This window comes from Anticarsia gemmatalis, chromosome 1 (genome assembly GCF_050436995.1).
Source record: "Anticarsia gemmatalis isolate Benzon Research Colony breed Stoneville strain chromosome 1, ilAntGemm2 primary, whole genome shotgun sequence".
Lineage (NCBI taxonomy): Eukaryota > Metazoa > Arthropoda > Insecta > Lepidoptera > Erebidae > Anticarsia > Anticarsia gemmatalis.
In genome coordinates this window covers 11,752,839-11,770,682 of record NC_134745.1, presented here as the reverse complement: position 1 = coordinate 11,770,682, position 17,844 = coordinate 11,752,839, and the positions used below count along the sequence as shown (strand labels likewise).

The window sequence follows — 17,844 nt, the reverse complement described above, 5'->3', positions numbered from 1 at the left end:
CCCATATCTTATAAAGAATCTAAATACCCAGGCCATTTGTTAAAACGGTCTCCATTTCCAGTAAAATTCTAATACAATTTCTAACGCAACATAAATTGCAGCTACAAATTCGAAAGTGCATAAATCACCTTGACGTCCAACTAATGTTATTGTCAATTCATTACTGCACTTCAAGAACGCTATTGTATGCTCAAATCTAATAAGATTTCAAAATGTCGAATTACAAAGGAATTATATAGCAGTGCGACATTAGTCGAGCAATCATAGTGCTTTCGTAGTGTCCACGAGTGTCCGTTCAGTACACGATGCAGTTGACAATGCAATGGATTTATGATTCCGAGGCGCAATTTATACAACGACGTTGCAAGTGTGAACCTTTATATCAACAGCTCTGGTCAGATCATCATTTATAAAACCATGTCCACGCGCCAAGTGATTTAAAGCAATATTTATAACGTATGGTGTTAAGGTTTTGGCTACAGTAAATCTTATTTTTCAGATTGATGTTGGCTTTGAGATTCTTTACTTACTATTTTAATCGTATTTTTTTAGTTTTGAGGAATATAATAATTTAACGAAAATCATATCTTTAGAGACACATCTTTTGCGAGTCCTGATATGCAGCTATTCGTGTTCAATGAAGTTTTATTGTATTTAGCTTAAGCAAAGACACTAAATTACATTCTCAATATGTGTACTTATAACTTATAAAGACGAGAGAACACTTAAGCAGAATCTTAATACAATCTCAATGTACTTACTATACAAAATGCGCCCGCAAAGTGAAATTTTGTGTTTCTAAGAAAGTTTTGTATACAAAAAGACTAGCGAGTACCTAGGTAGTGTATCATGAACGTGGCCATACATCACAGATTACAAGGGGACACTTACTCAAACACCACAAGCACCGGCTTAAAAGGAGTAGATACTATTTAAAATATTAAGACTTATATCAAACCGACAAAGAGGCGAAGTCTCTTTTGAAATATGACCACAGTTTACGTGTGAATACACTTTGCTATGTTTAACTTGAACAAAAAAGACACAAGTTTGATTTTGGAAATATTATGCAAATGAATTTCACGCATTATCTGATACACAAGCAGATACGTTCACGGATCCTCGACTGTCAATGTCGGGTCACGTTTGACGCATACCACACGAGCCACAAGTGATCGAACTTGACGTTTTTGGATCGCTTTCGCACGTTTTAATTCGACAGTATTTGTTTTCCATTCATAAGAAGAGCTCGGTGCAGAGGTTATGAGCAGACAATGCCCCGGTGTGTCGCAACCGCCGACTGGCATTTCGGCGTATCCTTGATATTTGAATCGGCGGTATTTGGAACGAGTCAGGCGTAGGATGCGGAACATGGGACGGAACGTACACGCGTTCCGTTTTATTAGCGAGTGTGTTCGTAGTTTCTAACATCGGAATAGGTGGACTAAAACCATGTAACATAAAGGCTCGTTTCTACGTACTAACACGCCTATTGGTGGTCGTTTGGCATGTAATATGTTCTGACATTCTCTCATTCGTTTTTCAGATGATCCCTACTACTGCGGTCTGCGAGCGCGCGTCCCGAACTTCGTGAAGGCTAACGGAGCTAAAGTTCTACCAGCGATGACTGAGCGCCTCACTCTGAAGGAGGTGCCGGTGCCCAGCAAGCGCTACAGCGTGGCCCACGCGCACCCCGGCCCGTTCCCGCCGCACATGCCACCGTTTGCCCACGCCCCAATGCCACCGCAGGCATTGTGGCACGCTCGCTCATACGAGAGCGGAATCGGTGCGTACGATCGTCTCCCCAGAAAAGAGAAGCTCATGTTTCAATTCTATCCGAACAGGGAGAAACGGCTGCGACCACTCGTGATTCAGCAGCCGCGCTAGTGTATATACAGACTAACCCCGCACTTTAATTCCACCGCCACCGCGGACTCTTCGCTCCAATCTTGGTATTTAAACTTTCTGTTATATTCGACAGCTTCGCTTGGTAGCACAACTCGCCATGTAGCTTCGATTCTTCACTGTTCACGTTTCTTAGTTCATTTCCCATGATCACCAGTCTCGACACGACCATCGGCTCTTTATTTCTTTCTTGACAATCTTGTCAGCTCTTGATTTTTCAAAATTCAAACTATTCATATGCAAGCTTTGCTATCATCCTTAGACTTAGGACTCGTAGGACTAGAAATGAGACTAGGACAATTTTTGAAAAAATAAAATTAGTTGCTGGAAAAGTCTACCTTCCCTACCCTTCCTTAATATGTTTGTGACTAAACATAGATTTAAACAATCTTTACCTAACCTTCGCTTACTCCTGTATCTGTGTAACATCTCCACTAACCTAGCTAAATATGTTTGATAGACTTGAAGTTAGTTTAGGGCCGTACTGATAATAATTTATAGGAGGCCTTACCCGGCAAGCAGACTAAATTTGTTTATATTGAGGGGTACGACTACTCAGTAGTCTAAAACATAGATGATACTATTGCTTGCAGACGGAGACCACTATGACCCATACGCGCTGTACGGTCGCCTGCCCATGCCTGGACGTGGCTTCCCCCCTCCACCAGCACCTCACGCGCGTCATATGTTCATTGGAGAATGGGACTAGAGTGCGAATCACACGACACCTGGCAACTAAACTTAGATATTATAACATAGATACCGTCACCTCGATGTCTGGAACTCACACACATTGTCGACTCGACAAATATTTATTTGACCGATACATTAAAATATATTGCATATTTGCTACTACTGGTATGATGTGGAAGTGACAGTATCTAGAAAATTGTAATCTTTTTATTGTAAATATTCACATTTGTAAAATAGATGGAATTTAAACAATTATTGCGTTTTACATCGATAAAACATCAAATACATGGAAAATGGCGGATTATGAAGAATTCTACACGTGTAAGTTTTATAATCATCTTACATTTAAACAATACAACTAGATAATAACTTAGTAATCAACTTTACCAATATTTTAGCTGTAGTGTATTTAACTGATTATTGTAAAAATAGTGTTAAATTAAAGCAATAAGTTAACTATCACTGCCAACGTATTTAACGATTTGCGTGTTCAACAACATCACAAATGTCTTGTAGTTAAAATATATTTTTTTATTTTAAGTGTCAATCCTAGTCAAAACAGGGTTGGGAAAATTATGAATCGATTAGGGATTTTCGAATTAATTTTGTTGTTTTTATTTATGATCGTTTTCAGGGTTTCTTCTTGTTTGAAATTTATTATTTTTATTCGGGTTTTTTATAGGCAGTATTTATTTTCCCATACTGCGTATTATGCATCAGCTTATTTTGTAAGATTTGCTACACTTATATTCGGCCTAAACAGCCTAGCCGAGCAGCAAAACCGAATATCTGTAGATAAATGTTCTGGAAATATGCCGCTCGACATCACCAATTCGGTTTTGTTGTTCGATAAATACTGCTGAACTGAATAGGTGTGTAGCAAGGCCTTACTGCCTTTTGACAACACATTGTTAGTATTTGTTCGATTTTATATAGTAATTAGTCGAATAGTCGTAATTTGTACGTTATTCTATTGTAAATATTATCTTCTCTCTCGTGTTAAGTTTTTGTATTCATGTATTTTCTAATATCTCTCAATACTCAATATTATTATTACGAACCTATGTTGACAATCAAAATATAATTTTGTCACAATTATTTTAAGAAATATATGTGTATAACTATATACGTAGAATATTCTAGTGTAACATATATCCGATAATTTTATATTATTAAAATAAGGTCCTTGAAAGAACTATGTTAGGGTGACACCATAGCTCATTTTATTTGATCTTATTTTATATGCTTTTCAAAATGAGATGTAGTATCATATATTCGGTGCTACACAGGTTACCATTGTATCTTATGCATTATTGTAGATAATTATAACGATACTGTTAGTTGATAATATGTACGTCAAAAAATTCAAAGGAAAATCCTGTCTCGCGACTACAAATAAGAATTGACTAGCTGAAATTTAACGTCTAAGTCGCGACTAATTTGTTGGCTAGAATAAATGAGTTCCAAAATTAAGTCACGACTTTTTTGTTGAATATGCTATCCAGTAATTATCTGTAGCTCGTTACAGGCCGCTTATATTCAGTAGAACAATAATGCTCATATCGATGTTATATGCAAAAAGGTTTTCTTACACAATGAATCAGAGCATTTTTAAATTATGATGACTTATGATAGATATTTTTGTACTCAAGCACAATGTATAGATACGTTTACAAATTTAAGTAATGAAACATCAACATCCTCTTGTATTGTTTAATATAGGGTGTTGGTTTTTGAGTAACCTATCATAAGAAGACCGTTTATGAATAAAATATACAATTATTTTTAATAACAAGGTTGTTTTAATTTGATTTTTATATTGCGAACCATTGCCATTGCACGATCAGTGCCAATATTATACTGTCACGTTCGAATCAACGAATTAAAAAAAAAAGCAATAAAAATAGTGAAATTACTATGGTATATTAACTTCAAACTCATTTTACAATTACAGGAGATTGTTTGTGGTGTATCTATAGAAAAAAAAAAGAAAATAGGACAGTGAAGGTATATTCATAATTTGGAAGCTGTTTGTATCATTTCGTCTCTTTTTCTTTAGAAATGAAAAATAAACTGTATTTTTGAAAGAACATGGTTATATTTGCACTATATTTTTTGGAAATCCATTTCAGTTTTTTCAGATACCAATCCAATACTTTATTGTTTTCTTAATTAACCGCCTCGCTTCTATCATTTCTTGTGGATCAAAAGGGCGGTCTGAATACAAATCAACACAATGAGAAGTACCACTTACAAAAATAGCTGGGGCATCTTGTGAAAGGTGATCTAACACGCTCAATCTATGCCACGGGTCCATGTCTCCATTCACAAATATCACTTTAGTCACATTAGGTTTTAGTCCCCCATACAAGGCATTCGATTTCCTTATACCAAAGTCTATCCTTGCCTCATCAAAGGTACTCCCATATAAATAGGTACACATATTATAATAGATTTGTGGCGGTACCATGTTAGTGAAAGGGTGACTTAAAGACGATGTTGATTGGTAGTATCCAAATTCAGTACAAGTTTGATAAAACCATGGGATAATTACAGGATGATTCGCGTAACTATTCATAACTCTTTCGAATTCATAGTCAATACAACCTTTTTCTTTATTCTGAACAGAATATTTCAAAAGAAGACGTCCACTGATTTGGATTTCGGTATTATTTACTATTTTTAAACATGTTTGTTTGATGGACTCGGGACTGCCATACTGCACTGCATGCATCAATGGAGAAGATTTGCTCATAAAAAACATTTGTTGATTTTTTGGTCTTGTCATATCAGTATTATGGCAAATCTTATTTTCTTTTTTCAATTGAATAATGCCATTACTTGTTTGTAATAATTGATAATACCTTTCAAAGCTACTTCTTATTTTACTGTAGCACGTAGGTGTTCCATATTTCTTGAAGACGTCTTGAACGGTTTCAATATATTCGTGGAAGTCTTTCTTTGCTAACACCGGAGCGCTACTGGCGAGGGCAGCGTCAACTAGATTCGGAAATTTAAGTCTCATCCATGCTGCTAAGTTTCCAGGATATGAGCCTCCAATCACGACGACTTTAGATGTTCTGAACTGAGGTAGTCGTTTTATCTCTGTGATCAATTTAGCTAAATCTACAAGACCTTGAGTCGAACTAAGATACTCTAACGTATCTTTATTTAAATTAGGAAAAGGCTTGCTTTTACCATAGTACCTGTGTTCAGATAAATACATTGCACCATTAGTTTCTTTTGCTAATTCGTATATCATTCCTGTTCTTAGAAATATAGGGTCCGCTTCACTTTCACCCCCAATGAACACGTAAACAGGTCCTCCGGGTTTCCAAAAATCGAGAGCTTCAAAATACCTCATTTGCCACGTGCGTTGATCATTACAACTGAAATGATCCAGAGGTTGTTGGATCCATTTGCTTTTTATTTCAATATCGTTATCGATACTACGGTTATCAAATTGTCCGTTTTGATACTCGTAGAGGAATTCGTAAGTTCCCCCGAAACCAAAAGATGCGTTCGTAGAATAAACACATGTTGCTAAAGCAATACTTAATACGTTAATGAAGAACATGACTTCAGTTGAGAGCCCTTGTTATGATTTTATGTAAAATGTAGACTTATATACTTGAGGAACCATTTTATCATTAAAGAAAATTTCAAATATTTAAGAATTCTTGCTTATATATTCGTCGTAGTCATAAAATTATAGTATCTATATTTTGTTATCAAGCATAACTCAATTATAGTTAAAAAGTACGGGTGTAGAATGACAACAAAATATATAATTACTATTTTCGATTGAACTTTTTTTTCAGTTAAAGGGTTCTTAGAATATCTATAGATTGGTTATTTCTGAACGATATTAAGGGGTTGCTAAGAAACAATGTAACCGGTGCTATGGTAGAAAAGTTAAGTAACATATTACACGGGATCTAATACAAACTTAAATAAATTAAAAACATTAAGCGTAGGTTCAGGAAATAAAATATTTCGACGTAGATTTTTATTAACACATTACACGATAACTATTCATTATCATTAGGCAATTAATATTCAGTGAGCTCAATAAATTTTTCTTACGGCTTTTCATATTTATCGGCCCCAATCCATTTCTTGATTAAGTATTTCGTATAATTTCTAGCTTCTTTCAATTCTTCGGGGTCATTAGCTTTGTTAGAAAATAAATCTCTACAGTGAGATGACCGAGGTATCATTTTCGCAGGCGCGTCATATGATACATCTTCTAAAATTCCTAACCTGGCCCACGGGTCTAGATCACCATTCGTGAAAACTACATGCGTAACATTAGGCGTAAGACCACCATACATATCATTAGTACGTTTAATTCCTTCTTCAACTCTTTTCTCATTAAATTTTGGACCATACGTTTTAGTACATTGCGTATGATAGAGATCTACAGGAACATTATCTGTGAAAGGATGTTTCTTGGACGAAGTACTCATAAAATAACCAAATTCGGTACACGTTTGATAAGTCCAAGCCATCACCCAATCAACCTGTCTCATATTCTCAATCATATGATCGAAATTATAGTTAAAGCAATTAGTCTTTTGGCTCCATAAGTCGTATTCGTCATCTATAAACGCGAAAACAAGCGAATTATTTTTCATACCGTCGCAGTAGTTATTGATGCTTTCAACATTACCATATTGTGCCTCATACATGAACTGTACTGCTTTATCTAGGAAGAATAACTGTTTATTTTCTGGTTTATTCATATCAGTACTGTTGCATATCCGTTCTTCTTTCTTGAGCTGTTTGATACCAGCATCTGTTTTGAATAACTCAACGTATCTATTAAACACTTCTCCTATTCGTTTATGACATCCAGAAGATCCGTGTTTTTCAAAATCGTCGCTGACACTTTCTAAATATTCATAGAAATCTTTTTTTGCTAACACTGGGGCACTGCTAGCAATGGCTGCATCAATTAAGTCAGGATATAGGAGTTTCATCCAGGCTGCTAAGTTTCCTGCATAAGAACCTCCAACCACAACTACTTTGGATTCCTTATATTGAGGCAATGACTTAATTTCCTGTAGTAATTTCGCTACATCAGCGAGAGCTTGTCTTGAACTAAGATATGCAAAATTTTCCGTACTCATCTCTTTGAAGGGCTGGCTTTTTCCATAATACCTGTGTTCTGATGCATACATAGCTCCATTAGTTTCCTTTGCTAATTCATATAAAATTCCAGTTCGGAGCAAAGCGTCACTTGCTTGTGCTTCGCCATTGATGAACAAGTAAATAGGGCCTTCCGCTTTCCAATAATCAAGTCTTTCAAAGTACCGCATATCCCAAGTTCGGTTTTCGTTTTCATCGAAGTGATCCAGCGGTTGTTTGATCCATTTTGTTAAAGTCGAAGCTGCGTCGAATAAATCAAGTGCGTCCGTCAATTCTTTTAAGAATAATCCATAAGTATTTAAAAATCCATAGATTCCGAAGGCATTTGTTAAACAAATGCATGTCGTTATAAAAACGGTTATGTGAAATAAATACATGGTGTTACTATCCCACTGTGTGAGATCGATTAAATAGTAATTTGTGGGACAGTCAGTTTTGTATCTCTAACGCATTAATAATATGGTAATTTTAAACATACGTATCGTGGGTATAGTGAGGCAAAATGAAACTTTAATGAATGTCAACCTCGTGACCTATGTAAATTCAATTCAATAACAGTAAGTATAAAAATAATAACATAGGGAATTTGAAATTCTACCTAGCTAATTCGTTTAAACTTTTATCAAATTTTAGATTAACAGCCATATTGCCACTACGCAAGCTTTTTCGTCTAGCTTGGATTTTTATTTTTCTTTAATTAAACATTTACATTACTATAATGAAGAGGACGTACGTAATATCACGAAATTATGTACATATTATTATTAACAGAAAAATGTAAAACCGTTTTTGTTTTAGCTGTCTTCGTAATATTGTTTATGTATTGATCAAAAGGGCGGTCTGAATACAAATCAACACAATGAGAAGTACCACTTACAAAAATAGCTGGGGCATCTTGTGAAAGGTGATCTAACACGCTCAATCTATGCCACGGGTCCATGTCTCCATTCACAAATATCACTTTAGTCACATTAGGTTTTAGTCCCCCATACAAGGCATTCGATTTCCTTATACCAAAGTCTATCCTTGCCTCATCAAAGGTACTCCCATATAAATAGGTACACATGTTATAATATATTTGTGGCGGTACCATGTTAGTGAAAGGATGACTTAAAGACGATGTTGATTGGTAGTATCCAAATTCAGTACAAGTTTGATAAAACCATGGCATAATTACAGGATGATTCGCGTAACTATTCATAACTCTTTCGAATTCATAGTCAGTACAACCTTTTTCTTTATTCTGAACAGAATATTTCAAAAGAAGACGTCCACTGATTTGAATTTCGGTATTATTTACTATTTTTAAACAGATTTGTTTGATGGACTCGGGACTGCCATATTGCACCGCATGCATCAAAGGAGAAGATTTGCTCATAAAGAACATTTGTTGAGTTTTTGGTCTTGTCATATCAGTATTATGGCAAATCTTATTTTCTTTTTTCAATTGAATAATACCATTATTTGTTTGTAATAATTGATGATACCTTTCAAAGCTACTTCTTATTTTACTGTAGCACGTAGGTGTTCCATATTTCTTGAAAACGTCTTGAACAGTTTCAATATATTCGTGGAAGTCTTTCTTTGCTAATACCGGAGCGCTACTGGCGAGGGCAGCGTCAACCAGATTCGGAAATTTAAGTCTCATCCATGCTGCTAAGTTTCCAGGATATGAGCCTCCAATCACGACGACTTTAGATGTTCTGAACTGAGGTAGTCGTTTTATCTCTGTGATCAATTTAGCTAAATCTACAAGACCTTGAGTCGAACTAAGATACTCTAACGTATCTTTATTTAAATTAGGAAAAGGCTTGCTTTTACCATAGTACCTGTGTTCAGATAAAAACATTGCACCATTAGTTTCTTTTGCTAATTCGTATATCATTCCTGTTCTGAGAAATATAGGGTTTGCTTCACCTTCACCGCCAATAAAAACGTAAACAGGTCCTCCGGGTTTCCAGAAATCGAGAGCTTCAAAATACCTCATTTGCCACGTGCGTTGATCATTACAACTGAAATGATCCAGAGGTTGTTGGATCCATTTGCTTTTTATTTCAATATCGTTATCGAAACTACGGTTATCAAATTGTCCGTTTTGATCCTCGTAGAGGAATTCGTAAGTTCCCCCGAAACCAAAAGATGCGTTTGTAGAATAGACACATGTTGCTAAAGCAATACTAAAAACGTTAATGAAGTACATTACTTCAAGTTGAGAGCCCTTGTTATGATTTTATGTAAAATGTAGACTACTTTTAGACATTATATACCAGTGGAACCATTTTATCATTGAAGAATATTTCAAATATTTAAGAATGGCTTATATATTCAGTCATAAAATTATAGTATCTATATTTTGTTATCAAGCATAACTCAATTATAGTTAAAAAGTACGGGTGTAGAATGACTACAAAATATATAAGTAATTACTATTTTCGATTGAACTTTTCTTTCAGTTAAAGGGTTCTTAGAATATCTATAGATTGGTTATTTCTGAACGATATTAAGGGGTTGCTAAGAAACAATGTAACCGGTGCTATGGTAGAAAAGTTAAGTAACATATTACACGGGATCTAATACAAACTTAAATAAATTAAAAACATTAAGCGTAGGTTCAGGAAATAAAATATTTCGACGTAGATTTTTATTAACACGTTACACGATAACTATTCATTATCATTAGGCAATTAATTTTCAGTCAGCTCAATAATTTTTTCTTACGGCTTTTCATATTTACCGGCCCCAATCCATTTCTTGATTAAGTATTTTGTATATTTTCTGGCTTCTTTCAATTCTTCCGGGTCCTTAGCTTTGTTAGAAAATAAATCTCTACAGTGAGATGACCGAGGTATCATTTTCGCAGGCGCGTCATATGATACATCTTCTAAAATTCCTAACCTGGCCCACGGGTCTAGATCACCATTCGTGAAAACTACATGCGTAACATTAGGCGTAAGACCGCCATACATATCATTAGTACGTTTAATTCCTTCTTCAACTCTTTTCTCATTAAATTTTGGACCATACGTTTTAGTACATAGCGTATTATAGAGATCTACAGGAACATTATCTGTGAAAGGATGTTTCTTGGACGAAGTACTCATAAAATAACCAAATTCGGTACACGTTTGATAAGTCCAAGCCATCACCCAATCAACCTGTCTCATATTCTCGATCATATGATCGAAATCATAGTTAAAGCAATCAGTCTTTTGGCTCCATAAGTCGTATTCATCATCTATAAACGCGAAAACAAGCGAATTATTTTTCATACCGTCGCAGTAGTTCTTGATGCTTTCAACATTACCATATTGTGCCTCATACATGAACTGTACTGCTTTATCTAGGAAGAATAACTGTTTATTTTCTGGTTTATTCATATCAGTACTGTTGCATATTTGTTCTTCTTTCTTGAGCTGTTCGATACCAGCATCCGTTTTGAATAACTCATCGTATCTATTAAACACTTCTCCTATTCGTTTATGACATCCAGAAGTTCCGTGTTGTTCAAAATCGTTACTAACACTTTCTAAATATTCGTAAAAATCTTTCTTTGCTAATACTGGGGCACTGCTAGCAATAGCTGCGTCAATCAAGTCAGGATATAGGAGTTTCATCCACGCTGCTAAGTTTCCTGCATAAGAACCTCCAACCACAACTACTTTGGATTCCTTATATTGAGGCAATGACTTAATTTCCTGTAGTAATTTCGCTACATCAGCGAGAGCTTGTCTTGAACTAAGATATGCAAAATTTTCCGTACTCATCTCTTCGAAGGGCTGGCTTTTTCCGTAATACCTGTGTTCTGATGCATACATAGCTCCATTGGTTTCCTTTGCCAATTCGTATAAAATTCCAGTTCGGAGCAGAGCGTCACTTGCTTGTGCTTCGCCATTGATGAACAAGTAAATAGGGCCTTCAGCTTTCCAATAATCAAGTCTTTCAAAGTACCGCATATACCAAGTTCGGTTTTCGTTTTCATCGAAGTGATCCAGCGGTTGTTCGATCCATTTTGTTGAAGTCGAAGCTGCGTCGAATAAATCAAGTGTGTCCGTCAATTCTTTTAAGAATAATCCATAGGTATTTAAAAATCCATAGATTCCGAAGGCATTTGTTAAACAAATGCATGTCGTTATAAAAACGGTTATGTGAAATAAATACATGGTGTTACTATCCCACTGTGTGAGATCGATTAAATAGTAATTTGTGGGACAGTCAGTTTTGTATCTCTAACGCATTAATAATATGGTAATTTTAAACATAGGTATTGTGGGGTATAGTGAGGCATAATGGAACTTTAATGAATTTCAACCATGGACCTATGTATATTCAATTCAATAACAGTAAGTATAAAAATAATAACATAGGGAATTTGAAATTCTACCTACCTAATTCGTTTAAACTTTTATCAAATTTTAGATTTTAGATTAGCCATATTGCCACTACGCAAGCTTTTTCGTCTAGCTTGGACTTTTATTTTTCTTTAATCAAACATTTACATTACTATAATGAAGCGGACGTACATAATATCACGAAATTATGTACATACTATTATTAACATAAAAATTTAAAACCATTTTTGTTTTAGCTCTCTTCGTAATATTGTCCTCTAAATCGTTAGCATATCACAAGTACAAGATCATGCGGGTACTAAATAAAAACTATACAATACCGCATTTTTACAAGAACAATCTTGTAATTACATTTACTTAGAAAAGTAGATAGTATACAGATACGCCTGCCCGTTTCCATTAATAATGAAGACATTATAATACCATCACTTTGGTAAATGGACGTACTGATCTAATCTCCAGATCTATGTATAGGCAAAGAACTCATTTTAATGGATCCCATCATACCAAACAGCAGTCTACCTTCATAGAACTAACCTCTCAAAACGAATAGAAAAAAAATGGCTGCCGTTTGGCGTCTCGTTACCATGGCAACGCGTCAACAACAAAGCTAATGCGCCTGTCGACATTTCGCCACACTTGACCTGCATTTTTATGTGAAATAAATAATTAGTTGGCATAATTTATGGACTATTCGGAGGGTAGCGCGGGGGGAAGGAGGCTAGACGCCTCGCGACCCGTGTCCAGGCGCGGTTATAGAGAATACACCAATAGTGGCTCGGCTGTTTCAAGGTAAGGAGAGTGTAATAGCTAATTTGTGTTAGTAATTGATTTTGTTAGATATTGGACTATTGATATCAAAAGTAGAAGAAAATAGTTGTGGCTAATGACTGTGTGGTGAGCAGTTTGTAAAGTTATAGACAAATCGAAACTCAAAGTAGTGGGTATGTATGATAATTAAATAGATTCATGGCACAAAATTCTAGTGAAAAATGAAACGAAAACATAACCATTGTATATTCAGATGCTACTAGTATCGGCGTATCATTTAGGTTTTGTAGTTTTGATTATCTATCGATAATAAAACGTGCCCTTTGTTGATGCTAAATGGTCGGTTTAATGTCATTACCGCTGCATGAATACCTAATGTAGTTGAATCTATAATTAATATTATAGATTCAACTACATTAGGTATAGGTAATCTATTTTATATATAGATTTTACATTCTACTCGATATAATAGAATACGATATTTTGAGCCTAACATTTAGACGTATAGAAATTGTTTTCGAACGTGCCCATAATATGATTTCACTTTATTTAATTTTGTTAGAAGCAGCGCAATGAGACCCACTTCAGCATACAGAGTGAGCACAGCGTCAAGGCTGTCGACGGCTGGCTTCGGACCAGCGCCGCCGACAGCCAGCAGACAACCCACTGCTATGACTGGGTTTTCTATGGTAAGAATACCAAGATTTTTCTTCTCTGTGCGTTACTAACATGATTAAGCATTTGACTAGGATTAACGACAGCTGACATTGCTGGAACTCTCAGCAGGACGTGCTACCTTAGGTGCTTTCCAGTAACTGTAAACTTAGCTGATTGTTAACTGATTTGTAGATAAATTATGGAGCTATATACAAAAATTTCTATGAAGAAGAAAGATTGTAGGCAATTGAGCATTAGATTGGATGTCTACGAGTAGTTTATTTTCCACTGAAAAATTTGGTCAAAAGATCTTTATGACCAAGTTTTAGAGTGTCACAAAGTTAGCGAAAATCTTCATAAATTGTATTTCCCCAGATTGACAGACCCATAACCCAACAAGGTATATCAGGTCTTCGCACCGGCACAGCTCGAGGGTTCCGCACTAGGCAGCTTCAAGACAAGCGTTATTGGGAAGAGCTGATGCAAGTCAAAGTGAGAGAGATGAAGGCAGAAATAGCTAGGTTGAGTGAGAAGGCAGATGCGGGGGAGAGGGAGAGGTCCGCTAAGAAACATTATGAGAAGAGGGTTAGGGAACTGGCTCAGGAATTAACGGGTTAGTTACCTTTATTTAAGAGCTCTTTTTATTATGTCGATATCAAACCTACGTGTGTTGTTTGTCTATTGTACATAAACAATAAACGGTTTGGGCGCAAACTGCTGAATATAATAATACCTGCCATAACATGAGTTAGTTTAATGCGGTACAATCAAATGTACATAGATTTTTCTTCGTTTTAAAAAAATCGAATGTTGGGATAATAACTTCTGTCTTGAACTCTAAAATCTGAACTGATTTTGCACGATAATAACCACAGATACCATTGAAATAACCAAATATGAGATATTCTGGTTAGAAATAATGATGGCAGTAATGAGGTATCCATATCAACGAGATAAGCTCATTCTACGTCAAACTTAATGAGATTTGCGTCAATTTTATCTCACAACATACGTTTGTTTTGGCCTCAAAACGTCAGTTACTGTTGCCTATTATAGTTTTAAATGATTATACCATTGTATTATCAGGCATGTTAAAAACCCTTATTGATGATCAAATATTCTGGTTAGCCGTGTTAGCTTAATAGCAATAGAAGAAAATATTTTCAATCTATAATTATTATTGATTTAGGTTAGGATTCGAAATTGTAATAGGTTTTAAAATATTTACGTAGGTTATATAGCGAGGTTTAAACGTAATTTAACACGTGCGTCGTGCACGTTATAAAAGAAAACGTCATTAAAAAAAACCATACTGAACATCTTGGGACGTACAAATAACTACGATTATCCATTTTAAAGCATTCCTTTATTATACACAAGCATCTTAGGAAATAATTTAAACCATCTCAAATAAGACGATTGTTTCTTTCTAGACTTGCAAGGCCGTCTAGCTGACTACAACACTGCCATACGCATAGCCAATGGCGAAGCGACCAAGCAGTCAGTGGAAGAACAGACTAGAGACCTGGAGGCGAGTAACCAGAAGATGCAGGACGAAGTGGAACAGGTGTTCATGGAGAAACAACGGAAGGAGAATCAGTTGAGGCAGCTCAGAGAACAGATGGATAAGGTACCTGTTGATGTTTTGGCAGGATAGAATGATTGAGAAGTTAGTTATGAGGCATGACGTTTTAACGGAGAGAGACTAATGTTAGGAAAGTTACGATTGAAAAACATTATTTATTAACTTCACTTGAAATAAGATGACATTTCTACAGATATTTGGAGATCACAGGGATGGCTTAAAAATATTTATCTGTTGTGTAACATGAACACAAATAATCTACTTTGACAGTCAATAGATAAAAGATAGATGTCTATCGAACAGGACTTCTATACCAATGTTATTAAACTATCTCATGATAGATGCTATAATCTTCAATTTCAAATAAAACAACGTTATATTTTTTAACAGGAACAATCGACAATAACAAAGCTACTATCAGAGATGACACAAGAACAAAAAGACGAATACAATGAAATGGAAGCAACAGCATCAGCCCTCCGGGAAGAAGTAGAACAAGCAAGAACACAACTGGACCTACTCAATAGAGAGAAGGAAGAATTCAGTAAAGAAATATCTGCTTCTCAAGTAAGTTTTTCTTTTAAAACTTATGCCTCCTGACACAAGTATGAACGTTGGAAAATTGCTCATTTTTTTTTCTTATACCATACCCACTGGCATCAATTAAAACTAGTGATATCCGAAGTTGTACCACCAATAATAGCCTAGTTATGATTAAAATGATTTCAGATAAAAGTTCATCTATTAGAGTTACATCGTCGTTTAGCAGCTGCCGAAGAAAAACGGGATAATATGAAAAATGAGATGAACAATCGCTTGGATCCACAAGAAGAAAGGGAGAAGTTGTTACTGCAAGTAAGAATAGAAAGACGTTAAGCAAGTCAATTGAAATTCAAAATGCGGAGATAATGTAGAAGAAATCAAATACTTGATTATTTCTGTTTGTAGGTTCGTGAAGACAATGCAGCCATAGCTTCGTTGGACAGCAATGCTGCAAACTTAAAGGAACAAATAAAAAAGGTGCAGGAATTAATCGAGCAAGCTGAACAAGTGAGTACTATGATAGCATATACGTACCTACTTTATTATTAACAGAAAACATTGAAACAAACAATTCTGCATTATTTCTTATTTTAAACATGCCTTCTTTATATCCAAAGATAGGAGATTATAATTCCAAACATTTTAAAACCTACAGGATTTAGAAGAAGGAAACTCCGAACGTCATCAAAAATACCGTGAACTGAAAAAACGCGAAGAAACAATGGACTCGTTTATGTCTACTTACGAAGAGAACCTTAAAAAAGAGAAAGAAAAAATCGATCAATTAGAAAAAGACATCGTATTTTCATTAGAACATAGCAGTTCTAACATTGATCTAGATTTGAGTGAAATTGATTCGTTGAAGCAGAAGGAAGGATATGTGTCTCAATATGATGATAGTAAGAAGACTATTGAAATGCTTACGAAGGATTATGAGAGGTTTCAGAGCAATTTGAAGAAGGTAAGAGAAAATCTAAGACTTAATTTCATTACATTTCCCTAGAATACATTCACAGCCTACACAACAACATTACCTTTCACTGACTTTAAAAGCGAAAAAGGGAAGGTTCTTAATCTGTCACGATTTATTTTCATACAAGGAAAATACATAACAATGCAACTATAAGTCAAATAGCGAGTCTTCAAAATAATAATATCTAAGCCAGAAGAGGTTGGGCTTAAATTCCTAAATATGACAGTATCTTTATCAATTTTACAGGCAGAATCAACAAGAGAGCGTCTTGCTACTGAATTACAAACATTACCAGAGAAGACTAAAGTTATGAAAGAAGAACTCGTAACACTCTCAGATTTGGAAAAACTGCGAGACAGCGGTGAGAAATAATTTACCAAAGTCGAAATAGTTAGGTTTAAAATCTTTTGCTTGCTTTTGAGAACTGTTTTCGTAATCAGGGGCCACATGATAATAAGTTTTCATTTTTTATGTTAGGCGAAGGACAGAAAAAGGAGTTGCAAACTGAACTACAGCAGCTAAGAGAGAAATTGGCGCCGACAGAGAGCGCTGTAGTGGAAGCGACGAATAAATTGAAAAAGCTGCAGGTGATTTTCTTTTCTAATTTTATGCCTACAGTTACTAAATGAATTTAAAGATCCCGAGTTTAAAAAAAATGAGAATTAAAGACAGCTTTCCCGCTTCACTAAAAGGCTCCTTAAGGTCGCAATGGACGCTAAAAAAAATTGAATGTTAGTGGTACGGTAAATCATTCAGGATGTTGTATCAAGCACCTAAACCTCTTATCCACGTCGATTTTAGCAACAAGTTAAAAAGTACTAAGCTTACGTACATAATAACTCTATTCATATTTCCAGGCGAGCCTCGACGGTAACGAAATGTACACAAAGCTAAACAGCTTAGAAGACCAGCTAGCACAACTAGAAACTCGTAAAACTGTTTTAGAAGAGGACATTGCTTCTATCACTTTGAAAGCTGACTACGAACCGTTGAAGAAGCAAGCTATGGAAGAACTAGCCACATTGAACAAGAAGATTATCGAAGATATGAATAATACGAAGTCTTATTGATTTGTAGTTGTGGTTGTGTGTTAATTATGTTTGTATTTTATTGTTTGTGTATTAAATATTAACGATTGAAAGTGATTATGTTAACTTAATGTTAAAAAATATGTTTATTTTCAAACGGCTGGATAAGTTAGTTATTTTTATTTTTTT

General features: G+C 35.2%; 6 protein-coding genes across 10 annotated transcripts in view; 2 read left to right on the top strand and 4 right to left on the bottom strand.

The window, feature by feature from the left end:
* exp (expansion) overlaps positions 1-4,393 on the top strand; it is a 180,344-nt gene extending 175,951 nt beyond the window's left edge. For 4 of the 5 annotated variants that reach the window (XM_076120023.1, XM_076120043.1, XM_076120030.1 and 1 more), the window contains 2 exons: positions 1,547-1,786; positions 2,499-4,393. In XM_076120023.1, coding sequence (XP_075976138.1) covers positions 1,547-1,786; positions 2,499-2,614 — 356 coding nt within the window. In that variant the 3' untranslated portion in view covers positions 2,615-4,393. Of the gene's footprint in view, positions 1-1,546; positions 1,953-2,498 lie in introns of all 5 variants that reach the window. The other variant, XR_012959660.1, reaches the window with a different exon arrangement.
* Positions 4,394-4,502: 109 nt separating this feature from the next.
* On the bottom strand, positions 4,503-6,193 carry LOC142976606 (putative serine protease K12H4.7). Its single transcript, XM_076120052.1, has one exon. It carries the CDS (start codon positions 6,173-6,175, stop codon positions 4,736-4,738), a length of 1,440 nt encoding a protein of 479 aa, XP_075976167.1. The 5' UTR covers positions 6,176-6,193; the 3' UTR covers positions 4,503-4,735.
* A 385-nt stretch (positions 6,194-6,578) lies between these two features.
* LOC142978843 (putative serine protease K12H4.7) lies at positions 6,579-8,142 on the bottom strand. Its single transcript, XM_076123471.1, has one exon. It carries the CDS (start codon positions 8,124-8,126, stop codon positions 6,681-6,683), a length of 1,446 nt encoding a protein of 481 aa, XP_075979586.1. The 5' UTR covers positions 8,127-8,142; the 3' UTR covers positions 6,579-6,680.
* Positions 8,143-8,565: 423 nt separating this feature from the next.
* Positions 8,566-9,949, bottom strand: LOC142982115 (putative serine protease K12H4.7). Its single transcript, XM_076128497.1, has 2 exons — positions 9,050-9,949; positions 8,566-8,589 (listed from the first exon to the last, which is right to left on the bottom strand). Exons 1-2 carry the CDS (start codon positions 9,947-9,949, stop codon positions 8,566-8,568), a joined length of 924 nt encoding a protein of 307 aa, XP_075984612.1.
* Positions 9,950-10,355: 406 nt separating this feature from the next.
* LOC142978759 (putative serine protease K12H4.7) lies at positions 10,356-11,938 on the bottom strand. The gene has a single exon (XM_076123356.1). The coding sequence runs from the start codon at positions 11,907-11,909 to the stop codon at positions 10,464-10,466; it is 1,446 nt and encodes a 481-aa protein (XP_075979471.1). The 5' UTR covers positions 11,910-11,938; the 3' UTR covers positions 10,356-10,463.
* Positions 11,939-12,678: 740 nt separating this feature from the next.
* Positions 12,679-17,793, top strand: LOC142978683 (intraflagellar transport protein 74 homolog). The gene is made up of 11 exons (XM_076123236.1): positions 12,679-12,890; positions 13,432-13,558; positions 13,902-14,139; positions 14,960-15,156; positions 15,502-15,678; positions 15,841-15,966; positions 16,060-16,161; positions 16,310-16,615; positions 16,874-16,988; positions 17,105-17,214; positions 17,485-17,793. The coding sequence occupies exons 1-11, from the start codon at positions 12,784-12,786 to the stop codon at positions 17,695-17,697; spliced, it is 1,818 nt and encodes a 605-aa protein (XP_075979351.1). The 5' UTR covers positions 12,679-12,783; the 3' UTR covers positions 17,698-17,793.
* The last annotated feature ends 51 nt before the right edge of the window (positions 17,794-17,844 follow it).